This window comes from Hyperoodon ampullatus (assembly GCF_949752795.1).
Source record: "Hyperoodon ampullatus genome assembly, chromosome: 9".
Lineage (NCBI taxonomy): Eukaryota > Metazoa > Chordata > Mammalia > Artiodactyla > Ziphiidae > Hyperoodon > Hyperoodon ampullatus.
In genome coordinates, this window is record NC_136922.1 from 85,676,322 (window position 1) to 85,698,995 (window position 22,674).

At 42.0% G+C, this 22,674-nt stretch overlaps 2 protein-coding genes across 2 annotated transcripts in view; one reads left to right on the top strand and one right to left on the bottom strand.

Annotated features, from left to right (window-relative positions):
- TNPO3 (transportin 3) overlaps nucleotides 1-16,831 on the bottom strand; it is a gene marked incomplete at its 5' end in the record, with an annotated part of 92,646 nt that extends 75,815 nt beyond the window's left edge. Inside the window, one exon of the mRNA XM_079711603.1 lies at nucleotides 16,712-16,831. Within this exon, the coding sequence (XP_079567729.1) occupies nucleotides 16,712-16,831 (120 nt within the window). The remainder of the gene's footprint in view (nucleotides 1-16,711) is intronic.
- Nucleotides 1,519-5,931, top strand: LOC307057936 (histone-lysine N-methyltransferase SETD2-like; the record flags this gene model as incomplete). The annotated part of the gene is made up of 1 exon (XM_079711236.1): nucleotides 1,519-5,931. A coding segment is annotated over one exon (4,413 nt), but the record flags the coding sequence as incomplete, so codon positions are not given.
- Nucleotides 16,832-22,674: the final 5,843 nt, after the last annotated feature.

The window sequence follows — 22,674 nt, forward strand, 5'->3', positions numbered from 1 at the left end:
AGTGTATTGTTTAGCCTCCATGTGTTTGTATTTTTTACAGATCTCTTCCTGTAATTGATATCTAGTCTCATAGCGTTGTGGTCGGAAAAGATACTTGATACAATTTCAATTTTCTTAAATTTACCAAGGCTTGATTTGTGACCCAAGATATGATCTATCCTGGAGAATGTCCCATGAGCACTTGAGAAAAATGTGTATTCTGTTGTTTTTGGATGGAATGTCCTATAAATATCAATTAAGTCCATCTTGTTTAATGTATCATTTAAAGCTTGTGTTTCCTTATTTATTTTCATTTTGGATGATCTGTCCACTGGTGAAAGTGAGGTGTTAAAGTCCCCTACTATGAATGTGTTACTGCCAATTTCCCCTTTTATGGCTGTTAGTATTTGCCTTATGTATTGAGGTGCTCCTATGTTGGGTGCATACATATTTGCAATTGTTGTATCTTCTTCTTGGATCGATCCCTTGATCATTATGTAGTGTCCTCCTTTGTCTCTTCTAGTAGTCTTTATTTTAAAGTTTATTTTGTCTGATATGAGAATTGCTACTCCAGCTTTCTTTTGGTTTCCATTTGCATGGAATATCTTTTTCCATCCCCTTACTTTCAGTCTGTATGTGTCTCTAGGTCTGAAGTGGGTCTCTTGTAGACAGCATATATATGGGTCTTGTTTTTGTATCCATTCAGCCAATCTGTGTCTTTTGGTGGGAGCATTTAGTCCATTTCCATTTAAGGTAATTATCGATATGTATCTTCCTATTCCCATTTTCTTAATTGTTTTGGGTTCGTTATTGTAGGTCTTTTCCTTCTGTTGTGTTTCTTGCCTAGAGAAGTTCCTTTAGCATTTGTTGTAAAGCTGGTTTCGTGGTGCTGAACTCTCTCAGCTTTTGCTTGTCTGTAAACGTTTTAATTTCTCCATCAAATCTGAATGAGATCCTTGCTGGGTAGAGTAATCTTGGTTGCAGGTTTTTCTCCTTCATCACTTTAAATATGTCCTGCCACTCCCTTCTGGCTTGCAGAGTTTCTGATGAAAGGTCAGCTGTTAACCTGATGGGGATTCCCTTGTGTGTTATTTGTTGTTTTTCCCTTGCTGCTTTTAATATGTTTTCTTTGTATTTAATTTTTGACAGTTGGATTAATACGTGTCTTGGCGTATTTCTCCTTGGATTTATCCTGTATGGGACTCTCTGTGCCTCCTGGACTTGACTCACTATTTCCTTTCCCATATTAGGGACGTTTTCAACTATAATCTCTTCAAATATTTTCTCAGTCCTTTCTTTTTCTCTTCTTCTTCTGGAACCCCTATAATTCGAATGTTGGTGCATTTAATGTTGTCCCAGAGGTCTCTCAGACTGTCCTCAGTTCTTTTCATTCTTTTTTCTTTCTTCTGCTCTGCAGTAGTTATTTCCACTATCTTATCTTCCACGTCACTTATCCGTTCTTCTGCCTCAGTTATTCGGCTATTGATCCCATCTAGAGTATTTTTAATTTCATTTATTGTGTTTCTAATCGTTGCTTGATTCACCTTTAGTTCTTCTAGGTCCTTGTTAACTGTTTCTTGCATTTTGTCTATCCTATTTCCAAGATTTTGGATCATCTTTACTATCATTATTCTGAATTCTTTTTCAGCCTGTCCTCAAACTGAGAAGTTCTTCTTTCATAAAGCAACAGAGAAGAATTCAGAAATTTCTTTTACACAGCTCAACCAGAAACAGACAGATAATCACCTGTCTGAAATTGCTCATCCTCAGAGTGATGGGGTTGATAGTACAAGTCATACAGACATAAAATCTGACCCTCTAGGTCATCCAAATTCTGAGGAAGCAGTGAAAGCCAAAATAACTTCTAGGCAGCAAGGAGAGCTACCAGTTTATTCTTCTGATGATTGTGAAGATGTTTCAAGTAAGTCTCGGCAACAGACCAGTTTCCCTCTCAGGCCAGAGAGGAGACTGGGAAAAACAGAGTCAAATTTTTCTTCTTGTGAGATCTCCCGAGTGGATGGTTTCCCTTCATCAGAAGAGCTCAGAAATCTAGGGTGGGACTTCTCTCAACAAGAAAAGCCTACTACCACATATCAGCAACCTGACAGCAGCTATGGAGCCTGTGGTGGACACAAGTATCAGCAAAGTGCCGAACAGTATAGTGGGACACCTAATTACTGGCAAGGCAATGGCTACTGGGATCCAAGATCAGCAGGCAGACCGCCTGAAACTGGGGTTGTGTATGATCGAATTCAAGGGCAGGTACCAGATTGCTTAACACATGACCGTGAAGAGGAGGAGAATTGGGATCAACGTGGAGGATCTCACATTTCAAGTCAGTCCGATAAATTTTTTCTGTCCCTTCAGAAGGACAAGGCGTCAGTGCAAGCACCTGAAATAAGCAGCAATTCCATTAAGGACTCTTTAGCTGTGAATGAGAAGAAAGATCTTTCGAAAAACTTAGAAAAAAATGATATGAAAGATAGAGGGCCTCTTAAAAACAGGAGACAGGAATTGGAGAGTGATTCTGAAAGTGATGGTGAGCTTCAGGACACAAAGAAAGTTAGAGTGGAGGTAGAGCAGGGAGAGACAGCAGTGCCTCTAGGCTCAGCATTGGTTGGGCCTTCGTGTGTCATGGAGGACTTCAGGGACCCACAGCGGTGGAAGGAACGTGCCAAACAAGGGAAGATGCCTTGTTACTTTGATCCGATTGAAGAAAATGTTTATTTAACAGAAAGAAAGAAGAATAAATCCCATCGGGATTTTAAGCGAATGCAATGTGAGTGTACACCTCTTTCTAAAGATGAAAGAGCTCAAGGTGAAATAGCATGTGGGGAAGATTGTCTTAATCGTCTCCTCATGATTGAATGTTCTTCTCGGTGTCCAAATGGGGATTATTGTTCCAATAGACGGTTTCAAAGAAAACAGCATGCAGATGTGGAAGTCATACTCACAGAAAAGAAAGGCTGGGGCTTGAGAGCTGCTAAAGACCTTCCTTTGAACACCTTTGTCCGGGAATATTGTGGAGAGGTACTTGATCATAAAGAGTTTAAAGCCCGGGTAAAGGAGTATGCACGAAACAAAAACACCCACTACTATTTCATGGCCCTGAAGAATGATGAGATAATAGATGCCACTCAGAAAGGAAACTGCTCCCGGTTCATGAATCACAGCTGTGAACCAAACTGTGAGGCTCAAAAATGGATTGTGAACGGACAACTGAGAGTTGGGTTTTTTACCACCAAACTGGTTCCTTCAGGCTCAGAGCTAACATTTGGCTATCAGAAAGAAGTGCAGAAATGTTTCTGTGGGTCGGCTAATTGCCGGGGTTACCTGGGAGGAGAGAACAGAGTCAGCATCAGAGCAGCAGGAGGGAACATGAAGAAAGAACGATCTCGGAAGAAGGATTCGGTGGATGGAGAGCTAGAAGCTCTGATGAAGAATGGTGAGGGTCTCTCTGATAAAAGCCAGGTGCTCAGCTTATCCTGGCTAATGGTTACAATTGAAACTTTGGAACAGAAACTTACCTGTCTCAAGCTCATACAGAACACACATTCACAGTCTTGCCTGAAGTCCTTTCTGGAACATCATGGGCTGTCTTTGCTGTGGATCTGGATGGCAGAACTAGGTGATGGCCGGGAAAGTAACCAGAAGCTTCAGGAAGAGATTATAAAGACTTTGGAACATTTACCCATTCCTACTAAAAATATGTTGGCGGAAAGCAAAGTACTTCCTATTATTCAACGTTGGTCTCAAACCAAGACTGCTGTCCCTCAGCTGAGTGAAGGAGATGGGTATTCTAGCGAGAATACATCACGTGCTCACATACCACTCAACACACCTGATCCTTCCACCAAGCTGAGCATAGAAGCTGACACAGACACTCCCAAGAAGCTAATGTTTCGCAGACTTAAAATTATAAGTGAAAATACCATGGACAGTGCGATCTCTGAGGCTACCAGCAAGCTAGAAGGCAAGGATGGCAAAGAGAACCCTGAGCAGTTAGAAAACGTCCCTGTAGAAGAAGAGGAAGAGTTACAGTCACAACAGCTACTCATACAACAGCTGCCTGAATCTAAAGTTGATAGTGAAATTGCTGTGGAGGCCATTAAGCTACCCACATCTGAACCAGAGGCTGACACTGAAATAGAGCCTAAAGAGAGCAATGGCACAAAACTAGATGAACCTATTGCTGAGCAAACACCATCCCAAGATGAAGAGGAGGGTGTATCTGATATGGAGAGTGAGAGGAGCCAGGAACAGCCAGATAAAACAGTAGATATAAGTGATTTGGCCACCAAGCTCCTGGACAGTTGGAAAGACCTAAAGGAGGTATATCGAATTCCAAAGAAAAGTCAAACTGAAAAGGAGAGCACAATAACTGAACGAGGAAGGGATGCTGTTGGCTTCAGAGATCAAACAGTTGCCCCAAAGACTCCTAACAGGTCAAGAGAGACAGACCCAGACAAACAAACTCAAAATAAAGAGAAAAGGCAACGAAGGGGCTCCCTCTCACCACCTTCTTCTCCCTATGAGCGGGCAACAAAAAGGCCAGGTGACAGATATGATACACCAACTTCCAAAAAGAAAGTACGAATTAAAGATCGCAATAAACTTTCTACAGAGGAGCGTCGAAAGTTGTTTGAGCAGGAGGTAGCTCAGCGGGAGGCTCAACAACAACAGCAGCAGATGCAGAACCTGGGAATGACGTCTCCACTGCCCTATGACTCTCTTGGCTACAATGCCCCTCATCACCCCTTTGCTGGCTACCCACCAGGTTATCCCATGCAGGCCTATGTGGATCCCAGCAATCCTAATGCTGGAAAGGTGCTCCTCCCCACACCCAGCATGGATCCTGTGTGTTCTCCTGCTCCTTATGATCATTCTCAGCCCTTGGTGGGACATTCTACAGAATCCCTTGCTGTCCCTCCACCTGTGCCAGTGGTGCCACATGTGGCAGCCCCTGTGGAAGCTTCCAGTTCACAGTATGTGGCCCAAAGTGATGGTGTGGTACACCAAGACTCCAGAGTCACCGTCTTGCCAGTGCCAGCCCCAGGCCCAGTCCAGGGACAGAATTATGGGGTTTGGGATTCCGTGAGTGTACAGCAGCAGTACTCTCCTGCACAGTCTCAAGTAACCATAGATTATCAAGGACAGGCTTGTCCAACTGTCTATGGTGTGACATCACCCTATTCACAGACAGCTCCACCAATTGTACAGAGTTATGCCCAGCCAAGTCTTCAGTACATCCAGAGACAACAGCTTTTCACAAGTCACCCACAAGGAGTGGTGGTACAGCCAGCCACAGCCATGACTACAGTAGTTGTACCAGGGCAGCCTCAGCCCTTACAGCCACCTGCAATGGTTGTGACAAATAATCTCCTGGATTTACCATCCCCACCTCCTCCCAAACCAAAAACCATTGTCTTACCTCCCAACTGGAAGACAGCCCGAGACCCAGAAGGGAAGATTTACTACTACCATGTGATCACAAGGCAGATTCAGTGGGATCCTCCTACTTGGGAAAGCCCAGGAGATGATGCTAGCCTTGAGCATGAAGCTGAGATGGGCCTGGGAACCCCAACATATGATGAAAATCCCATGAAGACCTCAAAAAAGCCTAACACAGCAGAAGCACACACCTCCAGTGAGCTGGCTAAGAAAAGCAAAGAACTATTCAGAAAAGAGATGTCCCAGTTCGTCGTCCAGTGCCTGAACCCTTACTGGAAACCTGACTGCAAAGTGGGAAGAATTACCACAACTGAAGATTTCAAACACCTAGCTCGCAAGCTGACTCACGGCGTTATGAATAAGGAGCTGAAGTACTGTAAGAGCCCCGAGGACCTGGAGTGCAATGAGAATGTGAAACGCAAAACCAAGGAGTACATTAAGAAGTACATGCAGAAGTTTGGGGCTGTTTACAGACCCAAACAGGTCACTGAATTAGAGTGACCTTCAGGGCCAGGGTGGGAGGGCGGGCAAGCTGGTAGGAGAGACTCTGGGGAGAAGAAATCCCGTGGGCCGTCTCTCCCCACCCCACTGTCAGGGCTCTGCTACTGATGACACATCACCCTGGGGAATTCAAACCTGCAGATTTCAACTGAAAGCCACAAAAATGAGCTCCATCTACAACGAGCAGTCCCTGGTTGTGAGCTGTTGGGAGAGGCCATCTCATGCAAAGGTTTAGGCCCTTGAGACCTTCCCTTCTGTGACCCTGGCCAGGCCTGACCCCATTCTCAAGCCTGGGTCTCCTCCTTGGCGGTGCTGTCAGCGCACAGACTCATGCACATCCCCACCCACGACCCCTTACCCTGACGATCTGTATTATATTTTAATGTATATGTGGATATATTGAAAATAATTTGTAAAAAAAACAAAAAACATCATAAGCTATTCAAATTCCAGGAGAAATACTCAAACACTCTTATCTTCAAGACAATGTTGGAAGATGGTAGTGCCCATATGCATTACTCTATCTTGATCTCAATGAAAGGAATCAGTAAGACCAAATGATTACAGCACTGCACGCTGGGGTCTCCTGAGTTTCTGATGAAATCCCAGTATTTCTGGGACAAGCATTTTCAAACAATCCTGTGTCATAATGGCCTCTATCAAATAAACTTTAGCTCAAATCTGTAGCTGTTGCTCACACATAATATGATACTGAGAAATTTGGCCAAAACTTTTCCTCAACAATTGTAAAGAATCCCTATCCAAATTAAAAACCCTCAGCCACCTATGCATGTGAATATTAACCTCAAGAACGGCCCTGAAAAAAGATAAATCTGGATCCATAAGGTCAGCTTGGGTTTGGAGTGACTGAAGCATGCATTCCTTGATAATCAATTCACTGTGGGCCTTACTAATTATATTAGGCAGCCCTGCTTTAGAAGTAGAAAATGCCAAGCTTGAAACCATTTCATTTGAAGCAAATGGGTAGCCCATGTGAAGGCTTCCTGAAAGCCAAAATATAGGAAATGGATTTCCTTTAATCACCGGTCTCGATTCCTGCCTATCTGAGCAAGTTTTATAACAATTCGTATAAACCTGAAGAATAAGAGTACTATCAGACATACTAAGCATACACTAACACAATGCTGAAGATTCAAGCTTCTTAATCGTATAGAAATATGAGATGTCTGGCTTAATGTTTAATAAAAAATGCATTATAGTGTTAGAAAACTCTGAGTGCTTATGTAAAAACATGTACCTTTTTAAGACTAGTTCTAAGTGTATTCTTCTGCTTTAGGGCCATCTGTATAAATGGCATTAACTATGGCTGAGACAGAAAATACAAGTAAACAGTTAAGACGGAGAAAAACTGAAGAGTGCAGTGGGCTTGAAAAAAAAAAGTAAAAAATATAATGTAAACTCTGTTAACAGAAAATTTCTTACCAAAAGAAAAAAAAATACAAATTTCATAATATTTTCATTTTGGGAAGTCTAACCAGAAAGAAGAAAATTAAATCGGTACTTTCAAGGGGTCCTGCATGCCAAACACTACAAAATTATCCCCGTTAGCAGTACTGTGAACTTCCAGTAAAGAGAAATAAAGCTTCTCTCTGGAACTTCACCTACATAACAGTACAACACTCTCTGGTAATATTTCAGTACCAGGGTACAAGCTAGGGAAACACAGGAGAGGTAATCTGAGCAAGCGCAACTTTCTAAGAATAAAATGTTTTTAAGTTCAGCAGAGCTTATGGGACTTCTCTGGCGGTCCACCGGTTAAGACTCCGCGCTTCCACTGTAGGAGGCACAGATTTGATCCAGGTCGGGGACTAAGATCCCGCATGCCACATAGCTCGGCCAAAACAAAACAAAACAAAACAACAAAAACAAGAGCTTAAAATTCTGTAAAATCTAGAAAATAGTATGTCAGTTCCTCAAAAAAAACATAGAATTACCATATGATCCAGCAAGTCCCCTTCTGGTGATCTACTCAAAAGAACTGAAAGCAGGGACTCCAACAGATATTTGTACACCTGGGCTCATAACAGTATTCACAATAGCCAAAACGTGGAAGCTACCCAAGTGTGTATCAACAGATGAATAGGTAAACAAAATGTGGTACACACAATATTATTCAGCCTTAAAAAGGGATGACATTCTGACACATTCTACAACATGGATGAACCCTGAGGACATTATGTTAGGTGAAAAAAGCCAGTCACAAAAGGACAAATACTGTATGATTCTACTTATATGAGGTACCTAGAGTAGTCAAGTTCATGGAGACAAAAAGTAGAATGGTGGTTGCCAGGGGCTGTAGGGAGAGAGAAATGGGGAGTTAGTTAACTGTGTTTAATGGGTACAGATTTTCATTTTTACGAGACGAAAAAAGTTCTGGAGATGCATGGTGATGATGGTTGCACAACAATGGGAAAGTACTTAAAGCCACTGAACTACACACTTAAAAATGGTTCAAGTGGTAAATTGTATGCTATGTGTATTTCACCATAATTTTTAAAAAGGAATGAAATTCTGACATAGTCTACAACATGATGAACCTTGAAGATATTATGCTAAGTGAAATAAGCCAGACACAAAAAGGACAAATATTGTATCATTCTACTCATAAGGTAATTGGAGTAGTCAAATTCCTAGAGGAAAAAAAAAGTAGAATGGTGGTTACCAGGGGCTGAAGAGAGGAGGGGATGGAGAATTATTCTTTAATAGGTACAGAGTTTTAGTTTGGGAAGACAAAAAAGTTCTAGAGATGGGTGGTGGTGATGATTGCACAACATGAATGTACTTAATGCCACTGAACTGCACACCTAAAAATGGTTAAAATGGCAACTTAGAAAATGTAGCAGTATCCAGATCATTTTATATCCTGTTTCAAACCATTGACTCTGGTCCAAGGCCTGGGAACATGAGAAATAAACTAATCCAAATACAAATGAATGCCACCAGATAACAGACTATCATGCCAACAGAAATACCGTCACAAATTCTCATTCATAAGCTCCAATACAACAAGGACATGAAATGACTATATTTGCACTGTCCAAGACTTGGAATGTGGCAGTGCAACTAAGGAATGGATCTTAACTTCATTTTAATTAACTTCAATTTAAACAGCCACAATAGCCATGTGGGTAATGGCAATCATATTAGACAATATAGCCAGAGTGGTATACTATTCAGCTGAAAGGCCTTTGGTTTTTATCATTTACTTACACACTCCCATTTTCCAGCAATGCAAAGTATACAGTATTCCTATGTTCACTGAACTCACTGGCCCCAAAGAAGTTGTACACGAACATTTTCTAGTTTCTAGAAGGCTTGCCTTTCAAAAACATGTTTATGGGGTTTTTTGTTGTTGTTGTTTTTTGCGGTACACGGGCCTCACACTGCTGTGGCCTCTCCCGTTGCGGAGCACAGGCTCCGGACGCACAGGCTCAGCGGCCACGGCTCACGGGCCCAGCCGCTCCGCGGCATGTGGGATCTTCCTGGACCGGGGCACGAACCCGTGTCCCCTGCATCGGCAGGCGGACTCTCAACCACTGCGCCACCAGGGAGGCCCACATGTTTATGTTTTAAGAGTCACTTGACTGGAGGATGAGAGCAGAAACATTAAAAGATGTCTAGATTTTCAGGTAAATCAAATCAATGATTGCATTACTAGAGCAAAAACAAAGACTCTAGGTTTTAGAACTAGGCTAAAGAATCAAGAAACTCCAAAGAGAAAAATTACTAGGAAAGAAGTCTGAAGCTGATACTCCATGACCCACGACCTTCCCGAGATATTTAGAATAAGAAAATTCTCAAGGATATGTCATAAACCAAACACTGCAATGCCATCGATTCCAGCTGATTTATACTTTTTTTTTCTTTTCATCTTTCCTTTTCAGTGTACAGACTGAACTACGAAACTTTTGAGATAACCTCTAACCCACAGATGGTCTCAGTGAAAGCAGTCCCCTTCTTATAATTTAAATTACAAACTTAGAACAAATGAGTAGCACAATTAATTAGCCCTATAAAGAGGTGGTCTTCCCTTCCATTGGTTTCTGCATTGTCTACTAATTTTGGTTACTAGAGGTGGACAAAGAAAACTACTAAGTATTCAGAGTAGTCCACTGTTAAATAGGCTTCCTTTAAGATCTGTCTCAAAATAATTTTTTCTTTTAAAACACTTGGAAGACATCAGTGATATCTGCCTATCCCATAAAACAAAACCATGGCTGTAGGCTGTTTCCAAGAATTTTGGTGGAAAAAAAGTTTAATGAATGTAGATTCTTCAGAAAATGGCTGTTTTATACAAATACCAGAGAAAGAGAAAAGATGCTAACTCATAGCATGGGCTGAACCATGTCCAAATTATCCCGTTATACCAAATCTATTGTCACCAGGATCATTATAACTATACTAAATGACTCTAAGATTAATAAGTATGGGGAAGAGGGAAATAAGGATAATAGTTTTTCAAAACGTATATTATTCAAAGTGGTTTTGAAACAAACCAGGCAAATTCTGTTCCTTACCAATTTCATTTTTTTGTTAATTTTCTTAGGGACTGTACAGTTTTGGATGCTACTTTATTTTTTATTTATTTATTTTTTTTTGCGGTACGTGGGCCTCTCACTGTTTTGGCCTCTCCCGTTGTGGAGCACAGGCTCTGGATGCGCAGGCTCAGCGGCCATGGCTCAGGAGCCCAGCCGCTCTGCGGCATGTGGGATCTTCCCGGACTGGGGCACGAACCCGTGTCCCCTGCATCGGCAGGCGGACTCTCAACCACTGCGTCACCAGGGAAACCCCCTGGATGCTACTTTATATGGCATAATTTTAGTTACTACATTTTCTGTTTTCAACTAAAGTAGATTTTTTTTCCCCCAGCCACGGTGTGCGGCTTGTGGGATCTTAATTTCCCAACCAGGAACTGAACCCGGGGCCCTCTGCAGTGAAAGCACAGAGTCCTAACCACTGGACCACCAGGGAATTCTTTACCAATTTCAAATTGAAAATTAAAACACTATGCTACTACACTGCATGTCTGGTGACTACTCTAAAACAGATTTTTGGTTTAAAATGTCACTTAGTGACCACTTCAAGAAAGGCTTATTGTGTCAAAAAGTTCCTCTCCTTTTCTGTACTCAAGTTGTTCAAAGCATAAAAGGAGGGTAATAAAAACTTATCTCATAAAGACTGCTTTTTAAAAAAGATTGGAAAGACTGAAAATAGAGCATCATAGGAGGCTGAATAATATTGTTTATTTTCAATCATCCATGGATATGTTAGAGAGAAGCAGCAAAAATAACTGAAATTCATAGAAAAAGACAAATCTGAGTCATCCAACTGCCCCTTTGGAGGTGCTACAAGCAGCTATGCATTCAGGAACATTTTTAAGAAACTGTGCGTCTACAGACTGCCAACAAACACACGAAAGAATGCTCAACATCACTAATCATTAGAGAAATGCAAATCAAAACTACAATGAGGTATCACCTCACACCAGTCAGAATGGCCATCATCAAAAAATCTACAAACAATAAATGCTGGAGACGGTGTGGAGAAAAGGGAACCCTCTTGCACTGTTGGTGGGAATGTGAACTGATACAGCCACTATGGAGAACAGTATGGAGGTTCCTTAAAAAACTAAAAATAGAACTACCATAAGACCCAGCAATCCCAATACTGGGCATATACCCTGAGAAAACCATAGTTCAAAAAGAGTCATGTACCACAATGTTCATTGCAGCTCTATTTACAATAGCCAGGACGTGGAAGCAAACTCAGTGTCCGTCGACATATGAATGGATAAAGAAGATGTGGCACATATATACAATGGAATATTACTCAGCCATAAAAAGAAATGAAATTGAGTTCTTTGTAGTGAGGTGGATGGACCCAGAGTCAGTCATACAGAGCAAATTAAGTCAGAAAGAGAAAAACAAATACCGTATGCTAACACATATATATGGAATCTGAAAAAAAAAAATGTTCTGAAGAACCTAGGGTCAGGACAGGAATAAAGATGCAGACGTAGAGAATGGACTTGAGGACACGGGGAGGGGGAAGGGTAAGCTGGGATGAAGTGAAAGAGTGGCATGGATTCATATATACTACCAAATGTAAAATAGATAGCTAGTGGGAAGCAGCCGCATAGCACAGGGAGATCAGCTCGGTGCTTTGTGTCCACCTAGAGGGGTGGGATAGGGAGGGTGGGAGGGAGACGCAAGAGGGAGGAGATATGGGGATATATCTATATGGATAGCTGATTCACTTTGTTATAAAGTAGAAACTAACACACCCTTGTAAAGCAATTATACTCCAATAAGATGTTCAAAAAAAAAAGAAATTCTCAGACATCTTCATCATTTCTTAATAATCATGGTTTATTCCTTCAACTGTGGGTATCAGATTATATAAACATTTGAAAGGATCCTACCGTCTATTGGGGGAGACAAAACAAATTTTCAAAAAGGTTAAAAAAATGATAAATGCAATTAAAGTGCTTTCAGTGTTGGGGCAGGGGCAGAAATGACTTTCAGCGGAAGAGAATCTGTTAAGACTTTAAGGAGAAAGAATTTAAGCTAGGCTTTGAAAAGATGGGCTAGTTTCTTCATTTGAAGACAGGATTGGGAAAAAGTAATAGTAAAAGTCCAAAGGTAAGAAAAAAATTAAAAAATCATAAAACCAGACAAAGGCTGCATCCCCTCCCCACAAAAAACCATTTGCTTATTCTGGGAGATACTACAGCTGTGTGAATGCTGATGGGAAGGATCCAGTAAAGAGGGAGTTTTAGGATACCAGTGAGACACAGGATAACCAAAAGATCAAGGTTCCTGAGAATTCAGATAATAAGATGCAGAGCACTGAAATCGGACAGGAGAAGCAGCTGGATACACACGCTCAAGTTCTACCACATCAGAGGTGAAGGGTTGGTGGTATATTGAAGAAAGGGAGGAGAGCGACAGTCCCTGGAAAAAGACAAGACCTAACAAGGAAAAAGGGCCAGTCAATGGAATACGGTTTTGATGAAATTCAAGAACTAAGACTTCTGTTTAACACAATTTAACTGATTGAAACATCTGTTTGCCCTCAAGTTCCCTCCAAAATCAGAGTAAAAAGATTTTTTTCCCCCAAGGATGAGGGAACCCACAAGGACAGAAAATGGAAACACGAATGATATGAACAAAACTGTGAAAAGGAGAAAGCTGCTGGGTGAGTGTTAACTCTCGGAGAAGGTCTGAGAAAGCTGAAATTTGTCTGGCAGCAGGGAGGGGAAAGGGATAAGAATGGGGGAAGCCAAGAGGCAAACTAATTCATTTGCAAAATCCCAGTAAGGCTCAAGAATTAGAAGTACTGAGATACACCTGAAGACAGATGCACAGATAGAACAAAAAACAAAGGAATGGCTTCAAAATCTGTGTAAGCAGTTTAGTTTCCTAGATTTTCTCCCTGACTCTGAGGGGCCAGGCTACTATACTATCCTCCCACCATCACAGAAAACTCAAGGTTTACTTTGCAGAGACTGAAGCAGAGGGACTCTGGACTCTTGGACAACAGACTCACCTAAGGACAGGAGTATCATACTGAAAACAGATTATATAAACTAAAGTCTACATACTTAGCGTTTAGATTCCTCCTCCAGTTCATTCTCCTACCTGCCACTGGCAGCCTAGTTCATAACCTCCAGGCAGAAGACTACAGAACTCTCAGGGTAAAAGTGGTCCAAGAAAAAAGACCAACAATGAGAGAGAAGAGATGAAGGTTCCCCTCTCAATTATCTGTCAAATGAGCGAGTAATTCAAGAAAAGATCGTGGGAGCCAGGATTCAGCACATCCAATACAAGAAAGAAAAAGGAATTCCCTAGGACAGTGAGATCCCAGGATAATAATTATGCAAGAGACCTGGAGAACAACCAAGCCAGATTGGAGCAGGGAGACAGAGGGCTCTCAGGAGAGGTTTCCTTCCACCAAAAAAGGAAACAGATTACCAGTGTGAACGTACTAAGAGGACATTTACACCTACTAACAGAGAGTTTGCGATGAATTACTGTAGATATAGAGAAAAGAAGGCAAACGTGAAAAAAAGAAAAAGGTAATGATTACCACCAAAAAAAAGTTGAACAAAAAAGAAATTATCAGGGTATACACACTTCATGATTCACAATGTGTAATGATTTAACCAGAAATGTGGTATACCTATGTTAACCAAAAATGTGGCATACCTATGTTAACCAAAAATGTGGCATACCATAGGTATACCTATGAGTGATGGGGTGTGAGGAAGCGGAGGAAGCCTAAATCCTCATTTTTCATAGGAGAAACTATGAAACTGCTCTTTTTTCTTCCTAAATCTTGTCAAACTATTCCCATTTTATAACTTTAGAAAGTTTTTAAAGTTTGGCTTAAATCTTTATAAAATTTTAACAATAATAACTTTTATTACTAAATTAACAATAAATTAATGTTTTTCCTTTTGATAAAATTAAAATTATGTAAGATTTCAAAAAAGTAAAAACTATTACATGACGTTACTTGAGATTCCTGAGCCAGCAAACTAGAAGAATTTCACTTGGTTGTGTCATCAGAGCTCAGTGCGTGAGTTAGTGATTTAGGGGGGGTTGGTGACTTTTTAGCAATGACAAGATCCAAGATGTGACTGTGTGACCAGGTGGCTTAGAAAAAAGTAAAGGAATTAAGAAGCCAAAGTGTTAGCTGAATTGTCCATCCAGATGCTGAAGTTGCCTAAAAATGATGATGTGTGACTGTGCTATTTTCCAGGTCCACTTTTCCACTCTGCTCTACCATGTTTTCTGCCCCAGTATGCTGACCTCTATGGAACAGATCAACAGGTTCCTGAGTCCCCTAGCTTAGGGTTAGGTTTGCCCATTGGGAAATCCCAGGTGGAAGTTAGGAGAATAAGGTGTAGGTATTTATTCTTCCAGCTTCCTCCCTGCAGAATCACCTCATGCTGGCTATGTCCCTTCAACTGAAAACTACAATTCCTCTCAAGGCAGCCAACTCCATACTTCTCCTGAGAGTCCAAGAAGTAACCACTCTCTCTCTTACCTCTTCTGGCTTAGGGCTGTTAACAGTTTGGCTACAGGGTACTACACTATCTTTTGTGGTACCCCATTATATCCACATCTTTATAAACAGTACCTTTATAAAACAAACACTCCTCAAATTAGTCTATTTCAAGTGTGCCATCTGTTCCTGTTGGGACCTGACTGTAAATAGTGATGATGATGATGGTGATGATGTAAGGCTGTAACAGAGACTAGTGGAAACTAACTGACTAATATTTAAATAACAATTATTAACATATTTTGAGTTCTAGGTTCCAAGAACTTTGTTAAGCTCTTTGTAGGTATTAACTCGTTTAAACATCACAAATATCCTGTGCCAAGCAAAGATTTTTTTTGTCTGGTTCATTTCCATATACCAACACCTAGCAGTTGCTGGTACATGGTAAGCACTAAAATACTGATTTAAAATACATACAGCAATAAGCAGGTTTAGTAGGGAAGGCTGACTTTTGGTATGGTGTAGCATTTCTCCTATTTTTACTTTGAAAACTTTAAGATCAGGGACGTGTGGCTCCCCAGATCACAAAAACTAACTAAACACTAAGATAGACCACATATGAATGATTTTCTTGTGTAGCCTACAGTGAGTCTTATTCCCTTCGCTTCCCATGAGGTCACCCAGGACTTGGGTTACCGAGGTTTTTTTTTAAGTGTAATATTCAAAGTTGCAATTTTTTAAATGCTTATTATGCACTCACAGCCTAGGAGCTGATTCAAAAGGGCAGAGCATCTTTAAGTACTAGTTATGAGTTTAAAAAAAGAAATGGAAGGGGAGGGAGCAAATTTTAAAACATACTTAGGCGTATAAAATGCAGAAATAAGAAAGGGAGAGTCAGCAATATCACCAAGTACACATAATCACACTGAATTAAAACACTGCAAGGGTAAGGAGGAAAATTAGAGGAGGAAGCATAATACACGAGATTCAAAGAACACAGAAACACAATAAGTATAACAGGCTGCAATTAACCCCCTCATTGGATGCTGACACAATTATCTGTAATAATCAAGGCAGCTACGATACCCGTATCTTATAAAGAAGCTAAAAATCAGGGGAAACAGAAGGTTAGAAAACCAATATGCAGCAAAATGAGAACTGCAAAGATTTTCTGAAACGAGGTTTGATTTTTTTTCTTTACGTTATGTTGCACTCCAAAACACGGGGAAAACTCACGTGTATAAGGATCTAGAAACCTGAGAAGTTTCGAGAATAATGTACTCAAACTAGAGTGAAAAGCAGCAAGAAACAGTGAGATGTAAGGCTATGAGTGGGAAGGAAGTGCCGGAGTAACACCTGGACACCGAAGAGAGACGGATAAAACATCCTTAAGTGGAAGACAGAGAAAGACTGGGATTGGATTTGGTTGAAGAAAGACAAAACGGAAAAGCAAGGCCTAAGAAACAAATAGTAGCAAGGGTGAAACTTAGAGGACCAGATCGAATCCACGAGCGAGAAGTACAGGACCTACAAGCCAGATTCTACGGGGTGGGGAAAGGGCCACTTCGCGACCGGCCAGCTGCAACTAGTTTCCGAAAAGCCGCGTAGATGTAGCTTCGCAGCCCCACCCCGCGGCAGCAGCTCCTCCCCAAGGAGGACCTCAGGAGGCCAACGGCCGGGCGCCGGCTCCAGCCGAGGTCCCACCCAGCCCTTGCCCCGCGGCGCAGAATGGCCTCTCTCGGCCCCTCACCGAACGCTGCAGCTCCCCAAGCCAAAACGAAGCGCGCTCCTTTCCGCTGGGATCTGGGTCGTGGTACAGCGCCTGCACTGCCTGGTACACGAGCTGCAATGTCGGCTTTGCCCCTTCCATGGTGGTAGCGGTGGTGGCGGCAGCGATGGCTCTGGTGTTTTCTCCCGAGGCTTCTCCGGCTGCTCCGCCTTCGCGCTTCTTCACTTTGTCGGCCACGGCCGCTCCCTGACTGGCGCCATCTCCTCTTTGGCCGTTACCAGGGCAGAGGGGTTCCCCGTTGAAGTTACCCCCTCGGAAACAGAGGTTAGATCGTATTCAAGTTCCTGGTTGTTTTTCCGATCTTACCACTAGACTCTAGACTTCTGAGTCTATACGCCGGTGCTCGCCTCTTGACCCGCTGACTTGCCCTCAGAAAGCTGTCCCAGCCCGACACAGACCATGCAGCATACCTCAGCAGCCTTTACCCGGACCGGAAGCGGCAGCACCAAAACCTTTGGCACACTTCCGCCTGGTGCGGCGTAAACTGCCTCCTTCCCCGCATGCCTCCTCTTGTCTCGCCGCCCCCTCCCGGAAGTGAGAAGGAAAGAAGTGGTTCTCTACTTCCTTGCGTCGGACTGAAGCTCTAGGACCCTCGTGGCTCCCACACCCGTGCAGCTCTCCTCTCCTTGGCAATGGATCCGAGGTCTTTCCTCCTCCTTCCGACTTCTCCATTCCTCTACAGAGAGTCCTTTTGGACCCCCGTGGACAAGGCGCATCAATTCAACCATCTGTGGAGTGTCCACTGTACTGCAAATTCAAAGATGATTTAAGACAAGATTTGTATGCAGACCCTAATGGAGGAGACAGACACGTAATCAAATAACTATTGTACAAACCTGAAAAATGTGCCACTGAAATAAATACAAAATGCATAGAATTCCCTTTCCACTAAATTCTGACACCCAAAAAGGTATTTCATTCTATTGCCCAGGACGCTCTGACTCCAGAGTATTTGCACAAACACACTGAGTTGTGTTTTTGTGTATGCCTTTCTTCCCGAATCAAACATCGATGGTATAACAATTCACAGTTCACAAAAGAAAATATAAATCTTGGAATCTGTACTATAGAGAAAATTTCCAAACGTTGCTGCTTCTCCTTTGCACTAATAAGTAATGACTACTGGGACTTCCCTAGTGGCACAGTGGTTAAGAATCTGCCTGCCAATGCAGGGGACACGAGTTCCATCCCTGGTCCGGGAAGATCCCATGTGCTGCCGAGCAACTAAGCCCACGTGCCACAACTACTGAGCCTGCAAGCCACAACTACTGAAGCCCACACGCCTAGAGCCTGTGCTCTGCAACAAGAGAAGCCACCACGATGAGAAGCTCGTGCAATGCAACGAAGAGTAGCTCCCGCTCACCACAACTACAGAAAGCCCACGTGCAGCAACAAAGACCCAATGCAGCCAAAAATTAATTAATTAATTGACTGCCACCGTTTGATGAATGCTTACAATGTGTAAAGCACTGTAGTTATGAGGTCTTATTTAATCCTTTTAACAATTATATAAAGTAAATCCCCATTTTAACAAATAAGAAATAGGTAATTAATCTGCCCAAGGTTACACATTTCTTAAATGAAAATCAGGATTTGAATCCAAATGTTTTGCTCCAAAGGCTGTTAAGTTGTACAGTCCCTATCATCCTGTATACTGGTTTGTTTCTGAATTGTTATTGTCAAAAGATTTTAACTACCAATATCGCAATGAAAACAGTGTTACTGTACACAGTTGATATAATTTCTGACAAAAGGAAAGAAACTTGATATTTTGGTTGCCTAATTCACCCATTCATTAAAAATTTAGTAAGACCACCTTGGTCTCTGCCCTCATGGAGTTTACAGACCAAATGCAAAGAAAGACAACTCAGTACAGTTGAAAAGGTCTATGAATATCCACAAGCAAAAGAATGATATTGGACCTACCTTGCACCATATACCAAAAATAAAAAAGAACCTAAATGTAAGAGCTAAAACTATGAAACTCTTAAAAGAAAACTCTTAAAAGAGTGTATCTTCATGACCTTGGATTAGACAATGGTTTCTTAGATATGGCACCAAAAGCACAATTAACAAAAGGGAAAATAGATAGTCCGATTTATCTATTTTAGTTCATCAGTTTAGTTAATCAAAACTAAAAACTTTTGTGTGTCAAAGAACACTATTAAGAAAGTGAAATGACAACCCACAAAATGAGAGAAAATGTTTGCAAATCAAATATCTGATAAGGGATCAGTATCCAGAACATATAAAGAACTCATAATTCAACAATGAAAAGACAAGATAGGGGTTGGTCACTTGAAAGACTACGCGTGTGATTAGAGAGTTGCAACTTTGGACCAGATTAAGTGCAATCACTTAACACTGATATAATCATCTGTGCCTAGTAATGAAACCCTGATCAAAACTCTGGACATTGAAGCTCAGTAGAGCTTTCTGGTTAATGAACAGGTTAATATGCCACATGGGTGATATACCCTGACTCCACCAAGAGAGGGCATGGGAGTTCTGTCTTCTTCCCAGACCTCCTGCTATGTATAGCCTTTTAAATAAATCTTTATTTATATGTGTAGCACTTAACTGAGTTCTGTGAGTTGTTCTAGCAGATTATCAAACCTGTGGGGGTAGTGGGAACCCCTGAATTTGTAGCCAGTTGGTCAGTAGTGCAGGTGGCCCGGGGACCCCTGAAGTAAGGCTGACGTTTGAAGTGAAGGCAGTCTTGAGGGGGACTGAGCCCTTAAGCCTGTGGAGTCTGATACTAACTCCAGGTAGTGTCAGAATTGACTTGGCCTTCACCCCACTGGTGTAGAAACAGAACAGGTAAGATGTTCACGAAGTCTGTAATTTAGTTTAACAGACATAAGCCCTGCCCTCCCAAAAATAGATGAAACAAATATGTTAACAATTATTAAATGTAGGAGACAGGTAATTGTGGTCACAATACCATTCTCTCTACTTCTCTGTTTGAAATTTTCCAAATTAAAAAAAAGTCAAAACTGGAAAAAAATTATGTCAATTTTTATTTATGACATGAAAAGATGTCAGAAAATATTATTGGAAAAAGAAACAGGTTATGACTCAGCATGTGAAAATGCTCATTGACATGAAATTATATCTATGTTTCTATATAGGTAGAGAGGTGTCTAGAAGGATTTTCAACAAAATGTTAACAAAGGTTATCGCCAGGGATGGGATTTTGAGTGGTTTCTACTTTCTTTTTTGTCTGTGTTTCTTCATAACATTAATCACCCCTTGACATATTCCATATTTGTATTATTTTTTGGCTACTCTCTCCATTAACATGTAGTCTCTAGGTCACTGTCATATCCCCAGTGCTTTGAATGGTGCCTGACATATGGCAGGGACACAATAAATATTTGTTAAATGCATTAATAAAGCTTCTAGGATTTGAATTTTTCTTTCTAATGCTTATTTTCACTTTTAAAACAACACAGGTGTTTTTATTCCAAACAGTGACACTATAAACTTGAAGTCATAGTTGTCAGGAGCCAGTGTTGACTGAATCTTAGTGGCTGTTTGCCAAAAGGCTGTACAGCACAGACCTCTCCTGGCCCAACTTCAATCCATAGGGCACATATTCTATACCATATTCCTCCAGCTGCACAACCTGAGACGGCCATAAACCCAGCACTGGACAAACCTCTTTCCTTAATTTAAACCCACATTCAGGGCTCACGTGCTGAGGATATCACCTGCCTTTGTCTGGTTCTTCAGCTCAGAACTGCCCTCAGTCGTGGCCAGCTTTTCCCCCAGTTTCACTTGCAAAGCAAATTCAAACTGGTGAGAGGGGCTGGGAGAGAAGGATGGTGAATAGAGATCATGAATTTCTATGGAATACGGAGAGCACAAATGAACTGTCCACAGTCAAAAGGAGCCTTTAAAGTTTAAAGACGGATGTCCTGAGGGACAGTTCTGATAAACAGGGATGGGAAAACAGAATAGGTTTGAATTTTTCTGAACATTAACAAAGTGAAATTCATTTCAGAAAAATAAAAAAAATACTGTACAGAGAACCCAAGGGCAATGGTAGAGCAAAAACATACACAGTTCAGTCAAGGTCCAAGCTGCCCCGATTCCTTCTCCTTGATTCCTCACAAAGTCTTCCTTCACTCGTTGAACTCTTCTCTTTGGAAGCCAGACACAGAGGAGGGGAAAAGTAGCTTTCTCCCAACAAGCTTAATTTCTATAAGTCATATTATATCCATAGGTTTTTGACTTTTAGTGCAGTTTTACTTCAGGGTATTAACCAATACATTGGAGCTGGTATGATATGGGTCAAACTGTAACCCACCCAGGCTGACAGATTACACTTCCCTCACAAATGCAGAAGACTCCATTTGGCTGTAGGGAGAAAAAAAATAACTCTCTCTTGTACGGCATGGTGGAAAGTGGGCTATCCTAAAAATTAGACCCCCTGGTGCCAGTCCCAGCACCACCACTTTATGGCCATATGACTCTAGCCAAGTAACTACCTTCATAAGCTGGAAAAAGGGGCATGATACCTGCCCATCCAACACACAAGGAGGACCAAGTAAGATCACGTGAAAGTGCTTTGGAACTGGCTCCTTGTAAACAACTGTGAAGTAATTACCGTTGTACAAAAATATGGAGTCAAACTGTCACTTCTGGTCTTATTGAGATCCTTAGAAATCTCAGGTTTTTACCCCCAAACCAACAGGCTTTTCAAATACGCGAGGAACGGTAGCTTAATGAGCTACCCAGGCTGTAAACAAGCCAAAGGCTTGGCTACTCCACCAGCCAAGCACCAGTAAACACTGTCACACCTGTCACAGTGCCTGCATCTCCCTGATTCCTGGGGTCAAAGTGTTTACCAGCTGGCTCTTGCTTCTGGAAGAATTTAGATATTTACATCCACCTTCCCTCCCACTCTACTCTTAGTAGGCACTGAGCACGCACCTGCTCTGGCTCCATGCTACTGGATCCAGACTCCAGGACCTCCTTCCATGAACAAACCCAACACCCTCCTCATTGTCCTCCAGCCTTCTAGATCTCTCTACAGCCTCAGACAGCTCAACTTCCCTGTTCCCCCTGTGCCCCAACACTTCATTTCCCAAGACTTCAACTTCCACAGCTCAGCCCTCCCTGATGTCACTTTGATTCTCAATGGTGCCTATCAACCCAGCTGCATATTAAAATCACCTGGGCGGAGGGAGGGGGAACTTCCTTGGTGGTCCAGTGGGTAAGACTCAGTGCTTCCAATGCAGTGGGCCCGGGTTTGATCCCTGGTCGGGGAACTAGATCCCCTAAGAAGTCTGCATGCCGCAAAAAATACCCCACATGCTGAAACGAATATCCTGCACAGCCACCCCAAAAAAAGAAAAAAGAAAAAAAATCACCTGGGGTGGTGATGCCTGGGTACCTCTCTAGACCAGTTAAATCAGAAATCCTGGGGCTAGGTCTGGGGCTCCAATCTTGGTACCTTAAAGCTCCAGGTGATTCTAATGTGCAGCTAGGTTGCTGGTCATGCCTTCATTTTGTCACGGAAGGGTTTCTCAACAGGAGAGCTACTGGCATTTGGGGCAGGACGATTCTTCCTTGTGCAAGTCTGACTCAAGCATTGTGGAGTGTCGGTAGCATACCCCCGTCATGGCGACAACCAAAAATGCACCAACATCTCTAAATGCCCTCACTTGAGAATCTTACAAGCTCCTTCTCTTCCTTCTGTGCCCACCCCCAAGTGAAAGCCCCTCCCTTCCCGCCCCACCCTTCAATTCTCAGGTGAGCAGTTGTTCTAGTTTGCTCAGGACCCAGGGTTTTCCCAGGACATGAGGCTTTCAGTGCTAAAACTAGGAAAGTCCCAGGCAAACGACAATGGTTAGTCATCCTAGATTTTCTTCTCTTGCCTCTCATGAGGGATACCCATTGTTTTTTCTGCTTCCCTC